This window comes from Sinocyclocheilus anshuiensis, unplaced genomic scaffold (assembly GCF_001515605.1).
Source record: "Sinocyclocheilus anshuiensis isolate Anshui unplaced genomic scaffold, SAMN03320099.WGS_v1.1 scaffold383, whole genome shotgun sequence".
Classification (NCBI taxonomy): domain Eukaryota; kingdom Metazoa; phylum Chordata; class Actinopteri; order Cypriniformes; family Cyprinidae; genus Sinocyclocheilus; species Sinocyclocheilus anshuiensis.
In genome coordinates, this window is record NW_015548204.1 from 55,583 (window position 1) to 73,853 (window position 18,271).

The 18,271-nt window shown below is 39.1% G+C and overlaps 2 protein-coding genes across 5 annotated transcripts in view; both read right to left on the reverse strand.

Annotated features, from left to right (window-relative positions):
* Window positions 1–18: 18 nt before the first annotated feature.
* Window positions 19–3,780, reverse strand: ccdc137 (coiled-coil domain containing 137). 2 transcript variants are annotated; one of them, XM_016440168.1, is made up of 6 exons: window positions 3,584–3,780; window positions 2,385–2,521; window positions 1,587–1,794; window positions 1,000–1,079; window positions 831–910; window positions 19–744 (listed from the first exon to the last, which is right to left on the reverse strand). In XM_016440168.1, the coding sequence occupies exons 1-6, from the start codon at window positions 3,631–3,633 to the stop codon at window positions 556–558; spliced, it is 744 nt and encodes a 247-aa protein (XP_016295654.1). In that variant the 5' UTR covers window positions 3,634–3,780; the 3' UTR covers window positions 19–555. The 2 variants fall into 2 exon arrangements, with proteins under 2 accessions (XP_016295654.1, XP_016295655.1); XM_016440169.1 differs by having other exon boundaries at window positions 20–744; window positions 2,394–2,521; window positions 3,584–3,779.
* Window positions 3,781–12,223: 8,443 nt separating this feature from the next.
* Window positions 12,224–18,271, reverse strand: part of LOC107653445 (platelet-derived growth factor subunit A-like) — a 19,923-nt gene continuing 13,875 nt past the window's right edge. For 2 of the 3 annotated variants that reach the window (XM_016440159.1, XM_016440158.1), the window contains exons 5-7: window positions 15,537–15,666; window positions 14,958–15,085; window positions 12,224–13,453 (exon numbers count right to left, since the gene is read on the reverse strand). In XM_016440159.1, coding sequence (XP_016295645.1) covers window positions 15,003–15,085; window positions 15,537–15,666 — 213 coding nt within the window. In that variant the 3' untranslated portion in view covers window positions 12,224–13,453; window positions 14,958–15,002. The remainder of the gene's footprint in view (window positions 13,454–14,957; window positions 15,086–15,536; window positions 15,667–18,271) is intronic. The other variant, XM_016440160.1, reaches the window with a different exon arrangement.

Genomic DNA, 18,271 nt, shown 5'->3' on the forward strand with positions numbered 1-18,271 from the left:
AAAATTTGTATATATATATATATATAGGCATTTACTCTCATCCTGCACCTTTTATGATACCTGAAACTATGGCTTGATGAAAGCCGTGATATTACATTTTTAAAAGCAAGTGATCATTGATTGACACTATATATAATTTATTAATCAATCAATTTATTAATCAATGATCACTTGCTTTTAAAAAGTATTATCACAGCTTTCATCAAGCCAGTTTCAGGTATCATTCTGTAGCATAAAAAGTGCAGGATGAGAATAAATGCCTAAATTTATATAATAACACCAGATAATTCTTTCGTTTTCAAATATCAATATTTTACTTGAGTCATTTTGAGTATTAAGGGACCAAATGCATGTGAACTCACTGTGCATTATTTAAAAGTGTGAACTAATTTATTTGTTTGCCTTATACACAGTCCTGCTACATCCACTTGTAAATATTTTAGCACAAAATCCATCAATATGGTATTGTTGGCCAGCAGAGGTAGCAAAATGTGTAGAAAAATGAAATATACACATAGATATAATACAATACTATATAATACAAATAGCAGCGCATCATGTGGAGGTCATGGCAGCCCTGTCCTGCTCTTGTTTGTCTCTCTGCTTCTGCTTCATCTGTCTGTACAGCTGCACCACTCTCTCCCGCTCTTCCTCCACAATCCTCTTCCTCGCCATAGAAGGTTTGTTGAGCGACGCAGGACTGTGACCCAGGAGGGAGTTCAGGAGGAGGCCTTTGGTTGCCCCCTGGAGGAATGATCAGGATGATAGTAATGAACAAACAGCATTAATTAGCATCTCATAAAGGAGTGGATGCACTTAAAAGAATTTACCTGGGGTTTGACTACGGCTTTCTTTGGTTTAACACTCAGTGATGGAGGCGCCATGGCAACCTCTCCAAACGGTACCTCATCTAAGAGGAAGAGAAATGATGGAATATGATTATGTTTTGCAATTTGATCCCGAATTTTACAGATTAAATCTAATAAAATTGATGCATGCCTTTGAACATCTCCTCCTCTTCATGTTCCGCTTGTTGGTTTAGCTTCTTTTTCTGTTGCTGAAGTTTCCTTTTATGGAGCCTAAAATAAAGACAAAGACACTTTAACACACTAGTGCAGCGTTAGAAATTAATACAGGCTTTATTTATAGAAAAACCTGCATAATTACTATATGCATTTGCACTAAAAAATTGGCTACAATTAATCTGATTAGCTTTAAATCATGAACATCAATGCATGTCGAACCAGTGTTATTTTTGTATCATTGATATACTATTATAGTTTTTGTATTATATTTTATTTTTATTGTTGTGTGTTTAAATTTGTGTGTTTTTGTCATTTTATTTTATTAAATTTTAGTATTATTTATTATTTTTTGTATCTATTTTGAGTTATTTTAGTACTTCGACAATCTAAACAAAAAGAAAAAATGTTGCATTGGAAACTTGCTGAAATAAAAATATAATAAAATATAATATAATAAAAATAATTATAAAAATGTAAAAAATAAAAATTCTAATTATTTGAAGAAACTTTTTTTTATGGGTTTAGTTTTAGTTAACAATAATAACCCTGTGCTGAACTAACCATTTCCTTTTAGTGGATTTCTTCTCCTCTGTGTCCTCTTCTTTCTTTAGCTTGACCTCCGGATGTCTCTGTACCTGGTTGTTCGTGAGGAAGAGGACATGCTCAGTCTCTTCGGTCATGCGGCGGACATAATTCTTCTCGGACTCCTTTCGCCCTCTGCGGAAGTGTGGGATAGGAATATCTCCTGAGAGCATCTTTGGCTTAGAGGCTAAAATAAGAAACATATATGAACATACAGCAAGAAGTCCCCTCCTCCGCTGCCCTTGCCACTAGCCGTGTCATTGTGCAGTTTTTGTGGGTCACTAGCTTGTCTGCAGACAAAACCCAGACAGCATGCGGCCCACATGATCCAACTCAGTTTTCAAACTGCTAAACTACATGCAATTGTTTCAACAGAATCCCAGTAAATCCACACTCCCCTCAACAATAAATGGGTACCAATTATGTGGGTTGACAAAAATAAATATCTTATGAAAGTGAAAGATCAGACTTTCAGTTTCAAAATAATCACTACTGGCCCTCCAGGAATTATGACAATAATTCATATTGACATATTATTGTTAACACATTCATTATCAATAACACCATTACCAATCGTCAAGGCTTGAGTCACACTTTTTAATAAATGACCTATATTTATTAAAAAAGAGAGACTTTTTTTGTTCAAAATGAACTTTTATAAGTGAACTGCAGGAATTAACTTGAATATGAATCGTTTTTCATGTAAGTTTGGGTCTGCTTTTATTGTGCGGTACAAACTGCAACACGTAAAAAATTTTTTTTTAAATTGTGTAAGACCGGCAGTACCTTTTTTCCTCTTTTGGGAGCCCTGTTTCATCTTCTCTTTACTCTTCATGATTTCACGCAAGCGATGAGGAATCTGCTGGAGGTGGTCATCTGATGCAGGGTCAGCATTTTTCTTTGAATTCTTTTTACTAACAAAAGACAAGACACTTTACAATTAGATATCAACTTCAATCAACTGAGTAAACAAAAGCAATGTCTGAGCAATGCTAAATAGTGCAACTGTGAAGCAACAAAATGGTTTTCTGGAGCCTAGATTAAAAAAATTTTAATAAATAAATAAAAACTAACTTTCTTCTGTAAGTGTATGAGAAAAACCCACCATTCATTTCTTTAAAAAAAAAATAGAATGCAGGATGAACAACATTTAAGAACTATATATTCAAGAGTCCCACAACCAAAATACATTTCCATGACTTTTACAGTCATTTCTGTCTATGAATACACTGTCTAAGAAGATGGCATTTTCAGGTTTTCAAAACACATGGTGAATATTCCTATATCTTCCTGTGGAGTTTAGGCCTTGTAATAAGAAATGACAGATTCTGAAGGATGCAAGGCTATAAGCATCACATCTCTAGGCATACCCTGCACTGACTTCACCATTTTCTGTCAATCCAAGCAATGCTAAATAGTGCAACTGTGAAGCAACAAAACGGTTTTCTGGAGCCTAGATTAAAAAAAAATTTAATAAATAAATAAAAACTAACTTTCTTCTGTAAGTGTATAAGAAAAACCCACCATTAATTTCTTTAAAAAAAAATAGAATGCAGGATGAACAACATTTAAGAACTATATATTCAAGAGTCCCACAACCAAAACACATTTCCATGACTTTTACAGTCATTTCTGTCTATGAATACACTGTCTAAGAAGATGGCATTTTCAGGTTTTCAAAACACATGGTGAATATTCCTATATCTTCCTGTGGAGTTTAGGCCTTGTAATAAGAAATGACAGATTCTGAAGGATGCAAGGCTATAAGCATCACATCTCTAGGCATACCCTGCACTGACTTCACCATTTTCTGTCAATCCATATAACGTATATGGTTAAAATGAAATATTCTAGATTCTGGTTGTTAGTTTACTTCATCTTATTGATGTTTGTTTACCACTTAACAAGATTACCAGACATTTCCACAAACCTCTCCGAAACACCCTTATTGAAGAAGTTTTAAGCCTCTGATTTACCTGAAATGCTTCTCATTCTTCTGTTGTTTGAGCTGTTTTTCTGTTTTCATTGTGTACTTTTCAGTAAATAACGCTTCCTCCAGTGGACAGTAAACTCACGTGGCGTGTTTGTTCTGCTCGTCTTCCTCTACGCCGCGGAGATCAGCAGCACATCAGCGCGCTACTGCCGCTCACTGGCTGAGGAAGGAACTCGCACCGTCTGCGCGAACTCGTCTTCTTCTTCTTGGTGTTTAATGGCGGATGGCATACCACTTTGCTTTATCTGCATATCTATGTCTACTTTCTTTGTTGCTTCCTTTGGATATTCGTCTGCTAACTCATTTCCTTTTACACATGTGCTGCCTGGTACCCAACAGAAAGCTACATAAATTCCCATCATCTGGATCCTATATATTGTTTGAAGAATCTCAATCATTATATCTGCTCTGCTCTCTGAATGACATGTTTTAATTGTAATTAAAGAGGAACTTGAATCAGAACATATGCGTGACCGCATTGGCTTATTTTCCTCCACCCATTGCAATGCCAGTAAAATTGCAATCATTTCACCAGTGTAAATTGACAAATTATCTGTGATTCTTTTACTGACTTTGACATTAAATTCTGGGATACTAAATGCCACACCTACTTTGTCTTCCATATTTTTCGATGCATCAGAATATATTTGAACATAACCATAATAATTTTCATGAATGTACTTATGTGCTATTTGAACATTTGATTTGAACTTATCCTTATTTTCCTCACTTAACAATGTCATATCTACCGTAGGTTGAGATATTAACCACAGAGGGATTGTTGACCACGGAACTGTAGGGCTTATTGGAGTTTCACCAATTTCCATTTCTTTTACCACTCTAGGCACTTCCCATCCAAAACTTTTGATTTCTTTCTTTCCTTTTTCCCAGAACTTTGACATTAAATTCTAGGATACTGAATGCCACACCTACTTTGTCTTCCATATTTTTTGATGCATCAGAATATATAAGCATAACCATAATAATTTTCATTAATGTACTTATGTGTTATTTGAACATTTGATTTGAACTTATCCTTATTTTCCTCACTTAACAATGTCATATCTACCGTAGGTTGAGATATTAACCACAGAGGGATTGTTGACCACGGAACTGTAGGGCTTATTGGAGTTTCACCAATTTCCATTTCTTTTACCACTCTAGGCACTTCCCATCCAAAACTTTTGATTTCTTTCTTTCCTTTTTCCCAGAAAGGTTTTAGAACTACCCTAACTGGGTGATCTTGACTATGTCCTAATATATTGATCCGATTTCTTAGTGACAGTTCAATTCTTCTAAGTTCTAAAGGCATTTCTCCCATTTCAATCTGCAAGGCTGCAGTTGGTGTAGGCCTAGATCTCATCGCCCCCGTACATAATCTTAACGCCTTGTACTGGATTTTGTCCACCTCTTTAAACATAGTATTAGCAGCAGATTGATACACTATACTCCCATAATCAAATACAGATCGTATCAAACCCGTATATATACTTCTTAGAGCCATCCTCTCAGCCCCCCATTCTTTCCCCACTAAACATCTCATAACGTTCATTACCCTTTTACATTTATGAACAATTTTTTGAATGTATATTTTAAACGTGAGTTTTTCATCAAACCACATACCCAAAAATGTAAAACATGATACTCTTTCTATATCTTGACCATATAATTTCAATTTTACCTCTTTGCTAATCCTACATTTTGAAAAGAATAAAGTTTTTGTTTTTTCAACAGAGAATCTAAAACCCCACTTATATGACCACCTTTCTACTTCTGTTATTGCTTCTTGCACTTTCCTCACAACAAACTCTAAATTCCTCCCTCGTTTCCAGATTGCATCCGCGCGGGCTCTGTGGTAAATCGTGTTTTTAGTCCGGTCAAAAACACACATTTTATGACTTTTTAGTACGTTTTTTTCTCGGTGCCCATTTCTTACTTGTGATTTCAACAAAAATGTGAGTATCCAAGTTTATTAACTTCTGTCTCTGATTTATTTCCTCCCCTGTTGCCATATGGCAATTACTGCCAATATTATTCAAGACGGCAACTAATGTCAGATTGATCGGTGATCATCACCGTAATTAATTCATTTGCTTAATTATTTACATTATAATTATGGTAACTGTTTCATGACCACACATCCAGATGAGGTTTCACTCACGTCTAAGTCAATAGGCTAAATTAAATCGCAGATGTTCTATGTTAATAATTGTAATTCTAATGTCGTTGGGGGAAAGCCATATCATTTTAATAGTGCTTTAGTTCCTTCCCGTTCCTGACTTTGTTGACCTATCTTTCTGGACTTGTCTGAATCGCATATTTCCTCTTTCCTTTATTTCTACTACTGTTGGATCAAACATTTTCTTTGACTCTAACATTTTAATCAGGAACAACTACCACACCTTTCCTTCTGTAGTGCCTCCACATCCGTTAAAAAGAAATTGGTTCTGAACATATTATTTCAGATTTAACATCATGAGGTGCTCTCTTGGTGCAGTGTGCTGTGAATTCATGACCAACTAAGCTGAAAAAAAATTGGGAAAATATAATATAATTAAGTGTCATCTGGTTAAATGTCAATTTCTTTCATATAAGCTTTATCCCATTTCTGAAACTTTCACCTAACTCTGAGAGTTTTACTTTAGAGTTTAAATAAAGGTGTTAAAATAGATAACATCTAAACATCTGTTTTTAATTTTAAATATTGCATATGACACATAAAGTGTTTTCCAGGCAATGCTATATGAGGGACAAAAGCTGCATTTTGCAAAGGTGTATCACCACAAAATTGGTTTAATAAACTGGGTTTCACTATTACCATTACATTAGTTTTATTTTCCAAAGCCTATACACTCAGAACTCAGGCTCATTCAAACAGCCTCTCAAAACCAGCTGACTAAACCTTTCCATGAGCTGGGGACACCAGGATGACCCTAAGTCTCCACCTGAGAGAACAACACGCTCTTTGAGTCCAGAAAGTGGACAGACGGATTGTTGACACATTCAGAATGGCCTGACTCACCGTTTCCTCAGAAAGCTCCACTCCCAGGTACCCACAGTGACCTGCCCGCATAGCAGCCTCTTTATGACCTGTTTGCATGCTAATTCCCCAAATATACTGTATTTTTAATTGCATAACACTGATTTCCTGGATTTTTTTCAGTGCTGAACTGGCTGTCATTCAGAGAAGGTCACATGTTTGTGGTCATGTTTGTGGTGCCATGTAGAGCTAAGAAGAAACAAAGGCTTTCAACAACACGTGAAGAAACCTAAATAAGAATTATTCTATGCTTTCTGTCAAAATAATTTATGACATAACTCGGGGTGCACATTCCGGGTCACCCAGCTTGTTGGGAAGCACCAGTGAGGAAGTGGAAACAAACACCACAAGGGGTCATCCAGTTTCACCCAAGCTAATCCAAGTTTGGCATGGGTTTTTACTACTGGCGGAGCACTTGTGAGAGTAATATGTCTGGGTGTTGGTGTATTTAGACATACCGGAGGATGGTTTTAAACATAAGCTTTGAGCTCGTCCAGAACATATATTATGTGTCTTACATTGTTGTCTATATCTGCAGAGACCTGCAAAGGAACCCCAGAAAGAGAGGCACTCACTATCCTACTTCTGTGGGTGATGGTTTAGGTTTGCGCCAAATAGAAAGATTCCTCTACCAATCTGAAATGGACATCTGTGATGATCTGATCATCTGGCTGTGTTTAAGAGGTCTGTTGAGGAACAAAGTTCTGGAAAAAAAAAACTGGATAAAGATGCTTCATGACATCTCCTGTAATCTTAATCTCTATTCTTTTGAGACAGCATTGAGTCATGGACAGCAAGGTATATGCAAAGTGACTTACACAGTTTGTATTGACAGTATGAGTCACCAAGTTATAAAACCAAGAGAACCAGAGGTAGTTTTGTCTAGAAACCTACATTTGGAAATTCCACCTTGCTGAACAATCTTAACTCATAAAGAAGTGTTGGATATTTACTGCCAGCTCAACGTCTCCACTGGGAGCTAGTGCTCCACTAGTGCTCTGGAAATTAATCTTTGGGAACAAGAAGATAGAATCTAGCATGAGTAGATGGTCTAGTCACGCACAGAACAAACTTACTCGTCAGTCCACAATCTGCATGAGTCCAGTTTTTAGACATGAGCAAGGAAAATATATTTTGAGAGCTACTAGTAGATAATGCTACTACTTTACCACAAGTGTAGAAGTATAAAAAACATAAAACAAATAAATGTATTTTGCAAGTCAGATTGCGGTGTCTAGTGATGCAGAAATTGCACACTTCACCTTTAACTTCTGAAGGACCTCATGTCCATTCTGAATTTGGATATCCACAGGAATGCTTTAACCGAGTCAGTTTCGTTTGCCGCGCAAATAAGAAATATCCCCCAATGCCAGAAGCTTCGTTTAAATGGATTCCTTATCACTGGTGGTGGCTGCCTTTCAGAAAATGATTTTATTTCTAAAATAGTCTTGAGCTAATATTTACAGATGCTAAAGAAGGCACTTGTGGTGAAAGAGAGCACAAGATGAGCTCTAGCTCTGAATTAAGTCTCCAGATACCACACGGCTCCAAAACGGATGAAACTGGCCACTGACGCAAGTCCTGAGAGACAGTGTGCAATCCAAGACACCGCCACATATTTCCCTCCTCTGTGTGTCTCTGTCTTTTATTTTATTTTTTTATGTCTCTGTTAACAGGACTTCTCAGAAGTGCATGCAGTGTGTTATTATGTTACATTACAGGTTCTTTAAATAGAGTCATCGTGCATCTTTGTTTGAATGTGTATAGATACTGTGGCACTAAAAAGTTTTTGGACACTAAAGATGCAATTAAAATGTATAAATGTCTTGGCATTATATAACAACGTTTTTTTTTTTTTTTTCAAAATATATCACAAACACTTTTTAGTGAAAACATTTCACAAAATGAAATTTGTTGGGTTTCAAACTTATGAAGAAATCAATATACAGGTATGCATATTTTTGTGCACATATAAGCATATGTTCATGCTTTCTGGTTGTCAAAGTTTGTGGAACATGTTCATGAGTCACAGTAATATGATGAACTCCACCTGTGTGAACTTGAGGGGAACTGACACAAAAAAATGACCTCAACACTAGTTTGTTAAAAATGTTTGAAAAAGTGACTCTAAGTGAAGTTGGTTTTGAGAAAAGCTCTAACATCATTTGTTTGCACATGCCTCTTGGTTTTAAAATTTGTGTCTAGTGCAGTTAACTTGAGACATTTTAAGCGTGACTTACTGGTAAGTGTCCAAGAGTGTCCAAATACTTTTTTGAGGCCACTGTACATACTGCTGATTTACATGTAATATACACATCTACAGATTTTAAGGAAGTGATGATTATCAAACATAGGAGGCTGACACTACCATTGGTTGATCATCTTGCTATAAAGATAATACCTTCACCACTTCATTATTCAGCATACTCAGAGGCACCAGGCACGTTATTGGCAATAAATAGTTGTTGTCACTGTGTGAGGTCTTGGGGAAATGATACCTATGTGTGTGTCCTCTCACATTTACATGCACTCATATTCACATTCCAGGTTTCATACAGACTGTGCAGAGGCACTGGAGCCGGGATGTCTTGACCAGAGTCTCATGTCCACTGTCCACTGTTCCTGTCTAGGACAGGCCAAAGCCAACCGCAGGGGGAGAAAAAAAATCTGTATCAGCAGAATGCAAGATGCAATGAAAGTGGGAGGATTTACACAACATCAACAGTGGAAATTACACACTTCACCTTCAAGTGTGTAATTTCTGTGCCACTAGCAGCACCAAACAGAATTGCAAAAATAATGACTGTTTTGAAACAGTTTTCTCTGTCTGCCCCTTAAATTGCCTGGAAAATACCTGTGCCATTGTATTGTTTGGTGTTAAAATGATGTTTAAAAGAGTACAAAATAGAGTCACTTGCTCAGTTGGGATTTTACCTCTTGGCAACCTTTATATACTCAAGGTTCCCATGATCTGTCAGCAGCAGGAAGGGGTTTTAAGCTTCGCCCATCCAGTGTCTATACTCTTTCAATGCACCCTTCATGGTGAGCACTGCCCAATTCCCCACCTCGCAATTATGGTCTGTAGGAACAAGCTTCTTAAAATGTAATTTGGCCAGGTCACCAGGTCGGATACAGCATGGCGTTCTCTGAAGTGTCAATTTCCTCAATGAACATATAGAATTTGGAGAAGATTCTGGTTTAAAATACCTGTTTAGACATCAATATTCAATACTTGGGGTGTGGATTTACCTCGACATACAAAAAATTCAGTTGTAGGCCATGATGTGGACAACCTGAAATGACCTAGTTAAAACGCTTTTACATAACACTTACTCTAAGGGACAGTGAGACGACTTTGTCCCTACAAAGGGATGTGCCAGATAGTGAATTATTGGCTCATTTCCATGAGCAAATTGGACATAATTGAGAGGCTTTTTGTCTTACAGAATGCTTTCTTTAATGCCATATAGATACTACGTTTACCTCTTGGCTCTCTACCGTGGCGCATAATTCCTATACAATTTTCTAGATACAATGGACTCCACTAACAAATCAAACCAAGTTTCCAACAAATTAAAGGATTACTTGTAGTTGGCCTTGGGTAACCTAACGCCACAAGAGTGAAAGGGATAGAGTAAGGAGAAAAATGTATTCAACAAAGAACAATCAGACTTCTTGTCCTATAGTGTGCAGGGTTCTTTTTTTTTCTCAGCTGAAACCCTATTATCTTTATTTACTTGAAGTATCCCCTGAGTTTCACAATCTCACAAACCACCTGTAGTTCCATCATACACCCCTAGAGGCTCATAAACCTTGTGTTGGAAATTAGTATTGTTATTTGTACAGCTAATATGACTCCGGAAATATTTTCATGCTTCTTCTTACGCTTTCTTAGGCCATGTCCACACGTACACGGGTATTTTTATAAACGGAGTTTTTCCTTCTTCCGTTTTAAAAAAAATCTACGTCCACATGAAAATGCAAACGCATGCAATGAAGCACTGTCAAGAGCATGCCAAACCAACAGGTGGCGATATAATCTCAACCGTAAAGCCATGTTGGCCAATCAGAAGCCTGAAAAAGTTTCCAGTAGGCGGAGATAACAGCATAGGCGCCGACGTCACAAGCCAAAAACTCCGGTTTCACTGTCTACATGATAACACTGCAACCAGAGTTTTTGAAAATCTTCACCCTGGCAGGCGTTTTCAAAAATGTTCGGTTTCAGTGAACTGGTGCTGCGTTTGCGTGTGGACGAACGGCCTAACTGCGTAGAAAAAGCTGCGGTTTTATAAATAACCGCGTTCGTGTGGACAGGGCCTTACTATAAAGTTTCTGTATTTCACGCATAGCTGCCCATGATCCTACGTCCTGTTATTGTACAACTCCAGACATGCAAGACATGTCATGTAGGAATGCACTTTAAAAAAAAGTGATGGAAAAAGACTACGGTCGGGATGTACTTCCTATTGGGACAACAGGAGAATGTGCGTGTGACCAGAGACTGCCACAATTTAAGGAACTGACAAAAGTGAATTGCATCGTCGAAACCTACAAGCAGTTCAGTACAGAAACACTGAACAGACTTGCAGGTTCCAACACCTGAGCATAACAATCTAAATCACCCAGCTGCCAAAGCGAAGAGTGCCACGGAACAATAACAAAACCACAGTAGCTACAGAGCTAAATCAGGTCACACGCTACTAGACAAATATACAACCAGCCCTACAAATTTGGTTAATCGTGTAGTAATTGAAACCACAAAATGGTAACTTCAGCCCAACTGTATATATTTTAGTCAAATACCCATGATGTTGTAGAAAGTGAATAAGGGTTTTACCAGACAGACTGCTGCATGACTCAACGGTTATAAATACAAAACAAACATTAAGGCACAAAGAATAAAATGAGTCAAAGCTTTGCTCCACCCCCTCAACTGTCTCTACAGCTTGTTGCTGTGATTCACAGTGATTCAGACCTCCAGGTGCTCTTTAGATGACCAGACATGCCACTCAGGGGTCAGAAGTGTGACAAAGGGCCGAATTCTGTTGTAGAGCCAATGCCAGGACCGCTCCATCTGTCTGGCATGTGTCAAAAATGACAAGAACCAGTGGAGTCCCTGCAGCAAGACACGACTCGAGCCAGAGTCAACAACCGGCCTGGAAGAACATGAAAGCTCTTGCTGGAGTACTTTTGCAACAGACTGTAAATGTCATAAATACAACCCTCAGAGATTTCAATGCAGTTCTGATTGCGCAGAAGGTCTCGTTAAACACCATCTAACATTTTGCCGCCCTAAAAACATTGAGTTTGTTTACATGCACAACAATATGCAAGAAAACCACATTTAGTATATTGAATGAATTCTCCATATTTGACATCAAAATGAAAACAGGGTCTTGGTCAAAAATTAAGATGTGGCAATCAGGTTTTTTATGACCTTTTCCACAGTAGAGGAACTCAGTTTAAGGTCATTTAAAATTCAAGGCCCGGAGGTAAATGTGTGTATAATTTAGGAATCAAATTACCAGGATCTGAAATTTCTGGTGTCTTCTGTGTGTGAATATGATAAAAATGTACTCTTGATTTGTTTTGATATCTTTATTTATTACAGAGCTTCATACCTAAGGTGAGTGTTTATTGACTATTTGAATGATCTTTGTCTCTCTTTGTATGTTAGCATTAAATATTATGTTATGGTAAGTAAAGAAGCAAATTATGAACCAACAATTTATGACTAATGATGCTTTTTGATGGCCAACCTGTTGATACTGTATAGCATTTACTCTCAGAGGGTCATCTTATCCCATCATACAACCATTACACCACAATAACAGCAAACACAATACATAAACATACTTCCTGCTTGATTCTACATTAGCATTATAAATATATTTTTTAACAAAAATAAAGTATCTTTCCACAACTGTCTCTTACATGTCTTCCTATGACACATATTTCCAGGACAAAAACCTAGTTTTGAGATAAGCTGTAAAATATAAGCAAGAATGAATTGAAATATTAAGAAAATGTTGCTGATAATACTTCCAGATCAATGAAGATTAGCTGTTCTTACATTGGATTGAGAAATGGAGAGTGTGAGAAAGACAGATCGCATACATAAATACTTTATTCTGGCATAATGGCTGCATTACACTGCCTTCTGTAAGTCTTTGTTCACGGAAAGGCAGTTCAACTCTTCAGAAGGACAAAACTTTCTAGAGGCACATTGGAAATAGCAGTTTCAATGTCCTGGGCCCAAGAGGACTAAGGCAGAGAACAACAGAAAATTGTGTCTTCCATTTTAGCTAGGTTATATGACAGCACATCCTTTAATATGTTCATCCTCTTTTTGAATGAGGATTAAAGTCCACTGATTAGTCCATCCTTCAGGGGCATCCAGACTCCTGCTTGAGTGGATCCAAACACAAGCATGTGAGGTTCATGGTCTCTACAAATTTAGTGTTCTCCAAAAGACTTTCTCCTCATCTTTGACCTTTACGAGAGTCGTATACATAAACAACAGAGAATCGACACAAACATCGTCCTTTTCAGTTTCGTTTCCGCCCAGTGTTTGACCACTTAATAATTAACTGAATACCAATCTTGTTTGTCTTCAGTGTTTGACAGAGTATGTAGAAAGCACCTTTGGTGTTGTGTTTTGTATAATGTTCCTCTGGATACAGTATATTTTTTGAACAGCAATGGGGTCAATAGGGTCAGAGTTCAGAGGTCAAAGTCCCAGTGCTGCTGGAGCATTACTTAGCCACTGTTGTCCTTCAATCGCTCACTTGATGTGGTTTCACCTCATGTCCACTGGAGGGACAAAAAGAAAAAAAACAGCTGTTAACAAGAAATCACATGTTTTTTGGAATCTGGTGCAGTTTCAAAGTGATTTGATGGTGATTTTTTTTCTTTAGTATGACATGCGGTTTGTGTGTGAGTGACACATATCCACCACGCAGTGATTTTAATGTGTATTACTGAACAGTCTGTGCACATTTAAAGGGGTCATATGATGCGATTTAAATTTTTCCTTTCTCTTTGGAGTGTTACAAGCTCTTGGTGCATAAAGAAGATCTGTAAAGTTGCAAAGACTAAAGTCTCAAATCCAAAGAGATATTCTTTATAAAAGTTAAGATTGGCTTTCACCGTGGACGAAGCGTAGTCCAGCCCGGGGTCGTCACATGTGGTTGCCGCAAACCCTCTGGCCACCGCTCACTCAAGGCCGCCGTGTGTTTCGTTGTGAAAGCGAAACTACTTTGTTTGGTCTTCCAAAAGAGGACATGACTAGAAATCAGTGGTTAAGTTGTATTTACAACACTGTTCCAGAACAGTTCAACCCAAATATTCAGATGTGTGCAGCACATTTTATGGAGGACTGTTTCCTGATCCTGGTAGAGTAGACTACAATGCCGGCTGTTCTGACTCACAGACTGTAAGTACGTTTTTTATATAAAAAGAATTTGCCACTGACGATTCAAACGCGAGTTTTGAGCAGTGTAGAGTAGCGCTTGTTGTTTGTCATTTCTCCGATCACAAATGCAGACATGGTTTTATGTTTACGCGGCGCGATGCAACGCGTAAAAAGACAGTATAAGTCATTATAATCCGTAATTATGTCCCCACTGGATGCAACAAATGCCTCGTTTATAATGGGTTTTAATGTTTTTGTCTCGTCGCTCCGGCCAGACAGAGCATCACAGTATGGTAGGGGCGTAACATTTCCGTCACACGCTTGAGGTATTCAGCCAATCACAATTTTAGCAGCATCATATGACCCCTTTAAGAAAGAAAGAACCAGGTGAAAGGAACAATCTTTGTGATCAAGTCCACCAAACCATCAATCCAAACATTTTCATACACTAACACTCAAAATTATGGCAAACACATAAGCTCTGTTCCAAAACCTATTGAGCTGCCAAGCATTTTAAGATATCTAACAAAATTTCTGGGAATAAATTGGAGTTGAGTCTCTAAGTGGGGTGCTGAGTTGCTGTTTATGAAAAGCTTTCCAAACCAGTCACTTCCATTTTAATGGTGCCTTAGAAGGTAGATGCCTAATAGGCTGTAGACAGCAAAGCGGCTCACTTGGTTTTGGAACAAAGCTAAATTATATAGATGATGAACACAGTTTGATTTCATGAAATAAGTTGCATCAAACAGGCAATCCTGTGACCCATGCAGCAAAGCGAAAGTGCAAATGTCTCTCTCGCTCAGTGTTGCATGACTTTGATTGATCGTCTTGCTCTTTCTCCTGATCAGTTCATTCCAATGATTAGTTGCGAAGTGGTAGCGATTCTGTCCACAGCAGTCCTACCTGCAGGATATTTTGGTCTGCTGAGTGTTAGGAAAGGTTTGGCATTTATTGAATATCCTTGTTGATCTGTACTGCCACTGCTTGCTTTCTGTGTTTCCGTTTTTTGCCATTTTTAACTGTGCGTGGGCCTGGAAACACAAGTTTGGGGAAAGGTGCAGGCAGATGATGGGTAGAATGTGGTTGAGTAGAAAAAAAGGAAAGCAAGAAAGAATAAAAGAAAGAATCTATGGCCTTGGGAAGGTTTAAAACAGACTGTAATTGCACTTCATAAATATTTGAGCCTCATGAGCTTCCAACTATTTTATCTCAGCACAAGGTTTTCACACACAAGAGCAGAAACCCGTTGAACCTGAAGGAGAACCTTCAGACACACTTCTACGTGTTTCAGCATTTGCACGCACCTGTGGTCTTTCTTATCCATTCAATTGCATCATTGCCCAGCACAGTAAAACACAAGCTCACACAGGTGTGTTTGTCTGCGGTGACAGCACAATGCCACAGGCCACTGAGTGCACAATCCATAGCCAAATAAGCATTCAAAATCAGGCCAAACATTCGGTGTATGCGTGACATATGTACCTGTGTCTGCTTCCGCATGCTCGATCACGTGATGCTGTGATGTGCACACGCATTCCAAATGATCTTCTAACCGGACAAGCACCTCCTTCAATTTTGCTTTCTTACGCGATGCAAACTCTACCTTCGCCACCTGGAAGAAGAGAGAAAGACCAGGCTATGGTTAGCGATGAATAGTTTTTCAGTGTGTTGGTGTAGCATACAGGACGACAGCACAGTTAACTGTTAAGGTGCTACATGCTCAGTTAGCTCCAAACCCTGCCATATGGTCATAGGCAACAGTGGAAAAAATTTCTCGAACAATTCCTGGGCAGTAAGCCCAAAACAGTTACATGTTCCACAGTTACGCCCCACTGCAGCACACTAAACTCAAAATAACCACCCAGCCTTACACAGGAGTCGACTCGTGTCTTTTGTTGTGCTAATTTTAACGCTTAGGCCTCTATTTCTTCTCACTGTTCTGCTAATGCTTGGCTGCATGTATTCATGGTGGGTGGGAATATGATTACACCTGGTCTGCTCATTGGAAATCAATGCTGGTCAAAAGCCCAAAGTATACTTTGGCCGTCTGCGTTCCATGACGGTCTGTGCATTGTTCGAGTGATGCAATTTTCATCATCAGAAGTGTCTGTTGACGTCCGTGCACACAGACCGTGTGCAGCCCAATTTTTGTGACTGTGCAGATGGTGTGCGTACAACAGCAGACACGGCTGTGTGAGACGGAACGGAACGCGGAAAGTGAAGTATACCAGGGCCTTAAGGCAGTGATTCCCAACACTGTTCCTGGATCAGTCCCCCCAACTCTGCACATTTTGCATGTCTCCTTTGTCTGACACACCCATTTTTGGTCTTGGAGTCGAATCAGGCGTGTTTGATTAAGGAAACATGCTAAATGTGCAGCGTTGAGGGGGCTCCAGGAATGTGGTTGGAAACTACTGTGAAACTACTAGACAGATGATTCTAATTGTTGCAGTCGCGTCTCAATAAGTCTCAATTATTCAAATAACTTTTGAAAAAAATAATCTTGAGACTTTTTCCCATTCCACTGCCCACATCTCATGTTTTTAAATGTAAAAATGTCCCCTTGATTGGTCTTTTTGGCAGGGAAATACATGCTCAACTTAGTAGAAGTTGGTTTTATGGGTTGCTAAAGAGGTTTTGTAGTGTGGTAAGGAATGGTACTCCATTTGCTCCATCAGGAATGACCCAGAAAGTGATCACACCACCACAATTTGAGTGTGCACAACGGGACTGCACATTTGCAATGTGTTGGCCAAGCATTCAAGTATGCATTGGTTTGCTTCCATGGAGTATTTTTCTAGCTTCGAACACAATCACTAAATTCAGTGCATGACTCACAGAGTGCAAATAAAAACTCAGTCTACCATGCAAGTGCAATTGGTTTAACATTTTGGAACAAATGATGCAACACTTGGACACTCCCACAAACCTATAGAGAAACGTCAAAATGAAGGTAGGGAGCGAGAGATCGTGAAACAGGACTGTTGCGGTGACTCTGTCCACCCGGTTATACCTCTTTCACTCTGTCTGCTGCCCACCTCTCCCTCCTCTTGGACATTCTTGCACTTGGTTATATTTACAGAGCCAAGTCTAAAACAGCCCGTGGCGTGCAAGAATGTTCTGCGACTGAGGATGAAGGGTGAGACAGACACCGAGGGGCTTGAGAACTGGTCAGGGGGTTGGGTAAGGGGTTCAGCAAAGGGTCATGATAAGAAAAAAAGAGTCTCTGCACCATCCTTTGCTGCCCCCGCCCCGATATTTCCATTCAATGTATCATTGACTTTGCATCTTGGTTACAAGTCCGAAATTCACACGTGCGCTTGCCCACATACTCGAATGCGCTTTATAAAAAGCCCCAAGTTTCTCAGGAGGCCCTTCCAAGCTCTATTTATAAACTACTGTGCTTTGCGCCGCAATGAAAGCCCTGTGAAATCCCAGCGAAGCGCACTAATGGTGTGACATCTGATCCAGCCCCAGCTCCAGCAACCCCAACCCCCTCTGACTCGCCCTGCGCTCTGTGAGGACTATTGTCCGGGGTCTGGATAATTGGCATTGGGATTTCCCCGCAAGAAAGGTCGATAAAGAAAGGGTGAGAGAAAGAACGGGCATCAGGAGAGGTGCATCATGGGTAATTAGCATGGGAACAAAGGGAACTGGACACATAGCCAAGGGACAGGCAGTTTTGCTGCACATCTGTCAGTGGGTAAATCTGATGACAAAACACTGTGGATAAAGCGAAACCGAGAGCAGCAGAAAGAGCGGGGGTCCGATGGCAGGCAGGCGACTGGTGGGGTGACCCAAAAAGAAAGAGTGGTGTGGGGAGCAAGCGTTCTTATTGAGTGAGTGACAAAGAGAGGCCTGAACAGGAACAAGGGATGCTGGGAGGGGGGTTAAATAAGGGAAACTTTTATCTCATGACCTGCATGTCTAGAGTTACAGAAAGAGTATGGGCAAAATGTTTGCTGTTAAACACATTCACTGGCACCCAGACAATCACGAAGATAAGGAGAAAAGGTGATCTAATCTGTGCACTTCCTGTAACAGCCCTTTAAAAACGTCCCTAAACACCAGCAGAAAGCCCAAGAGTGAAGAGATGGAAAGAACATTGAATTATAGATATGACAGCAATCACAGCCCACCACATGCAAAGAAAAACAAACAAGAAAGAAAAGAGAGAGGGGGGGGGACTGGATTTTTTTCTTTCTTTCTTGCATTTC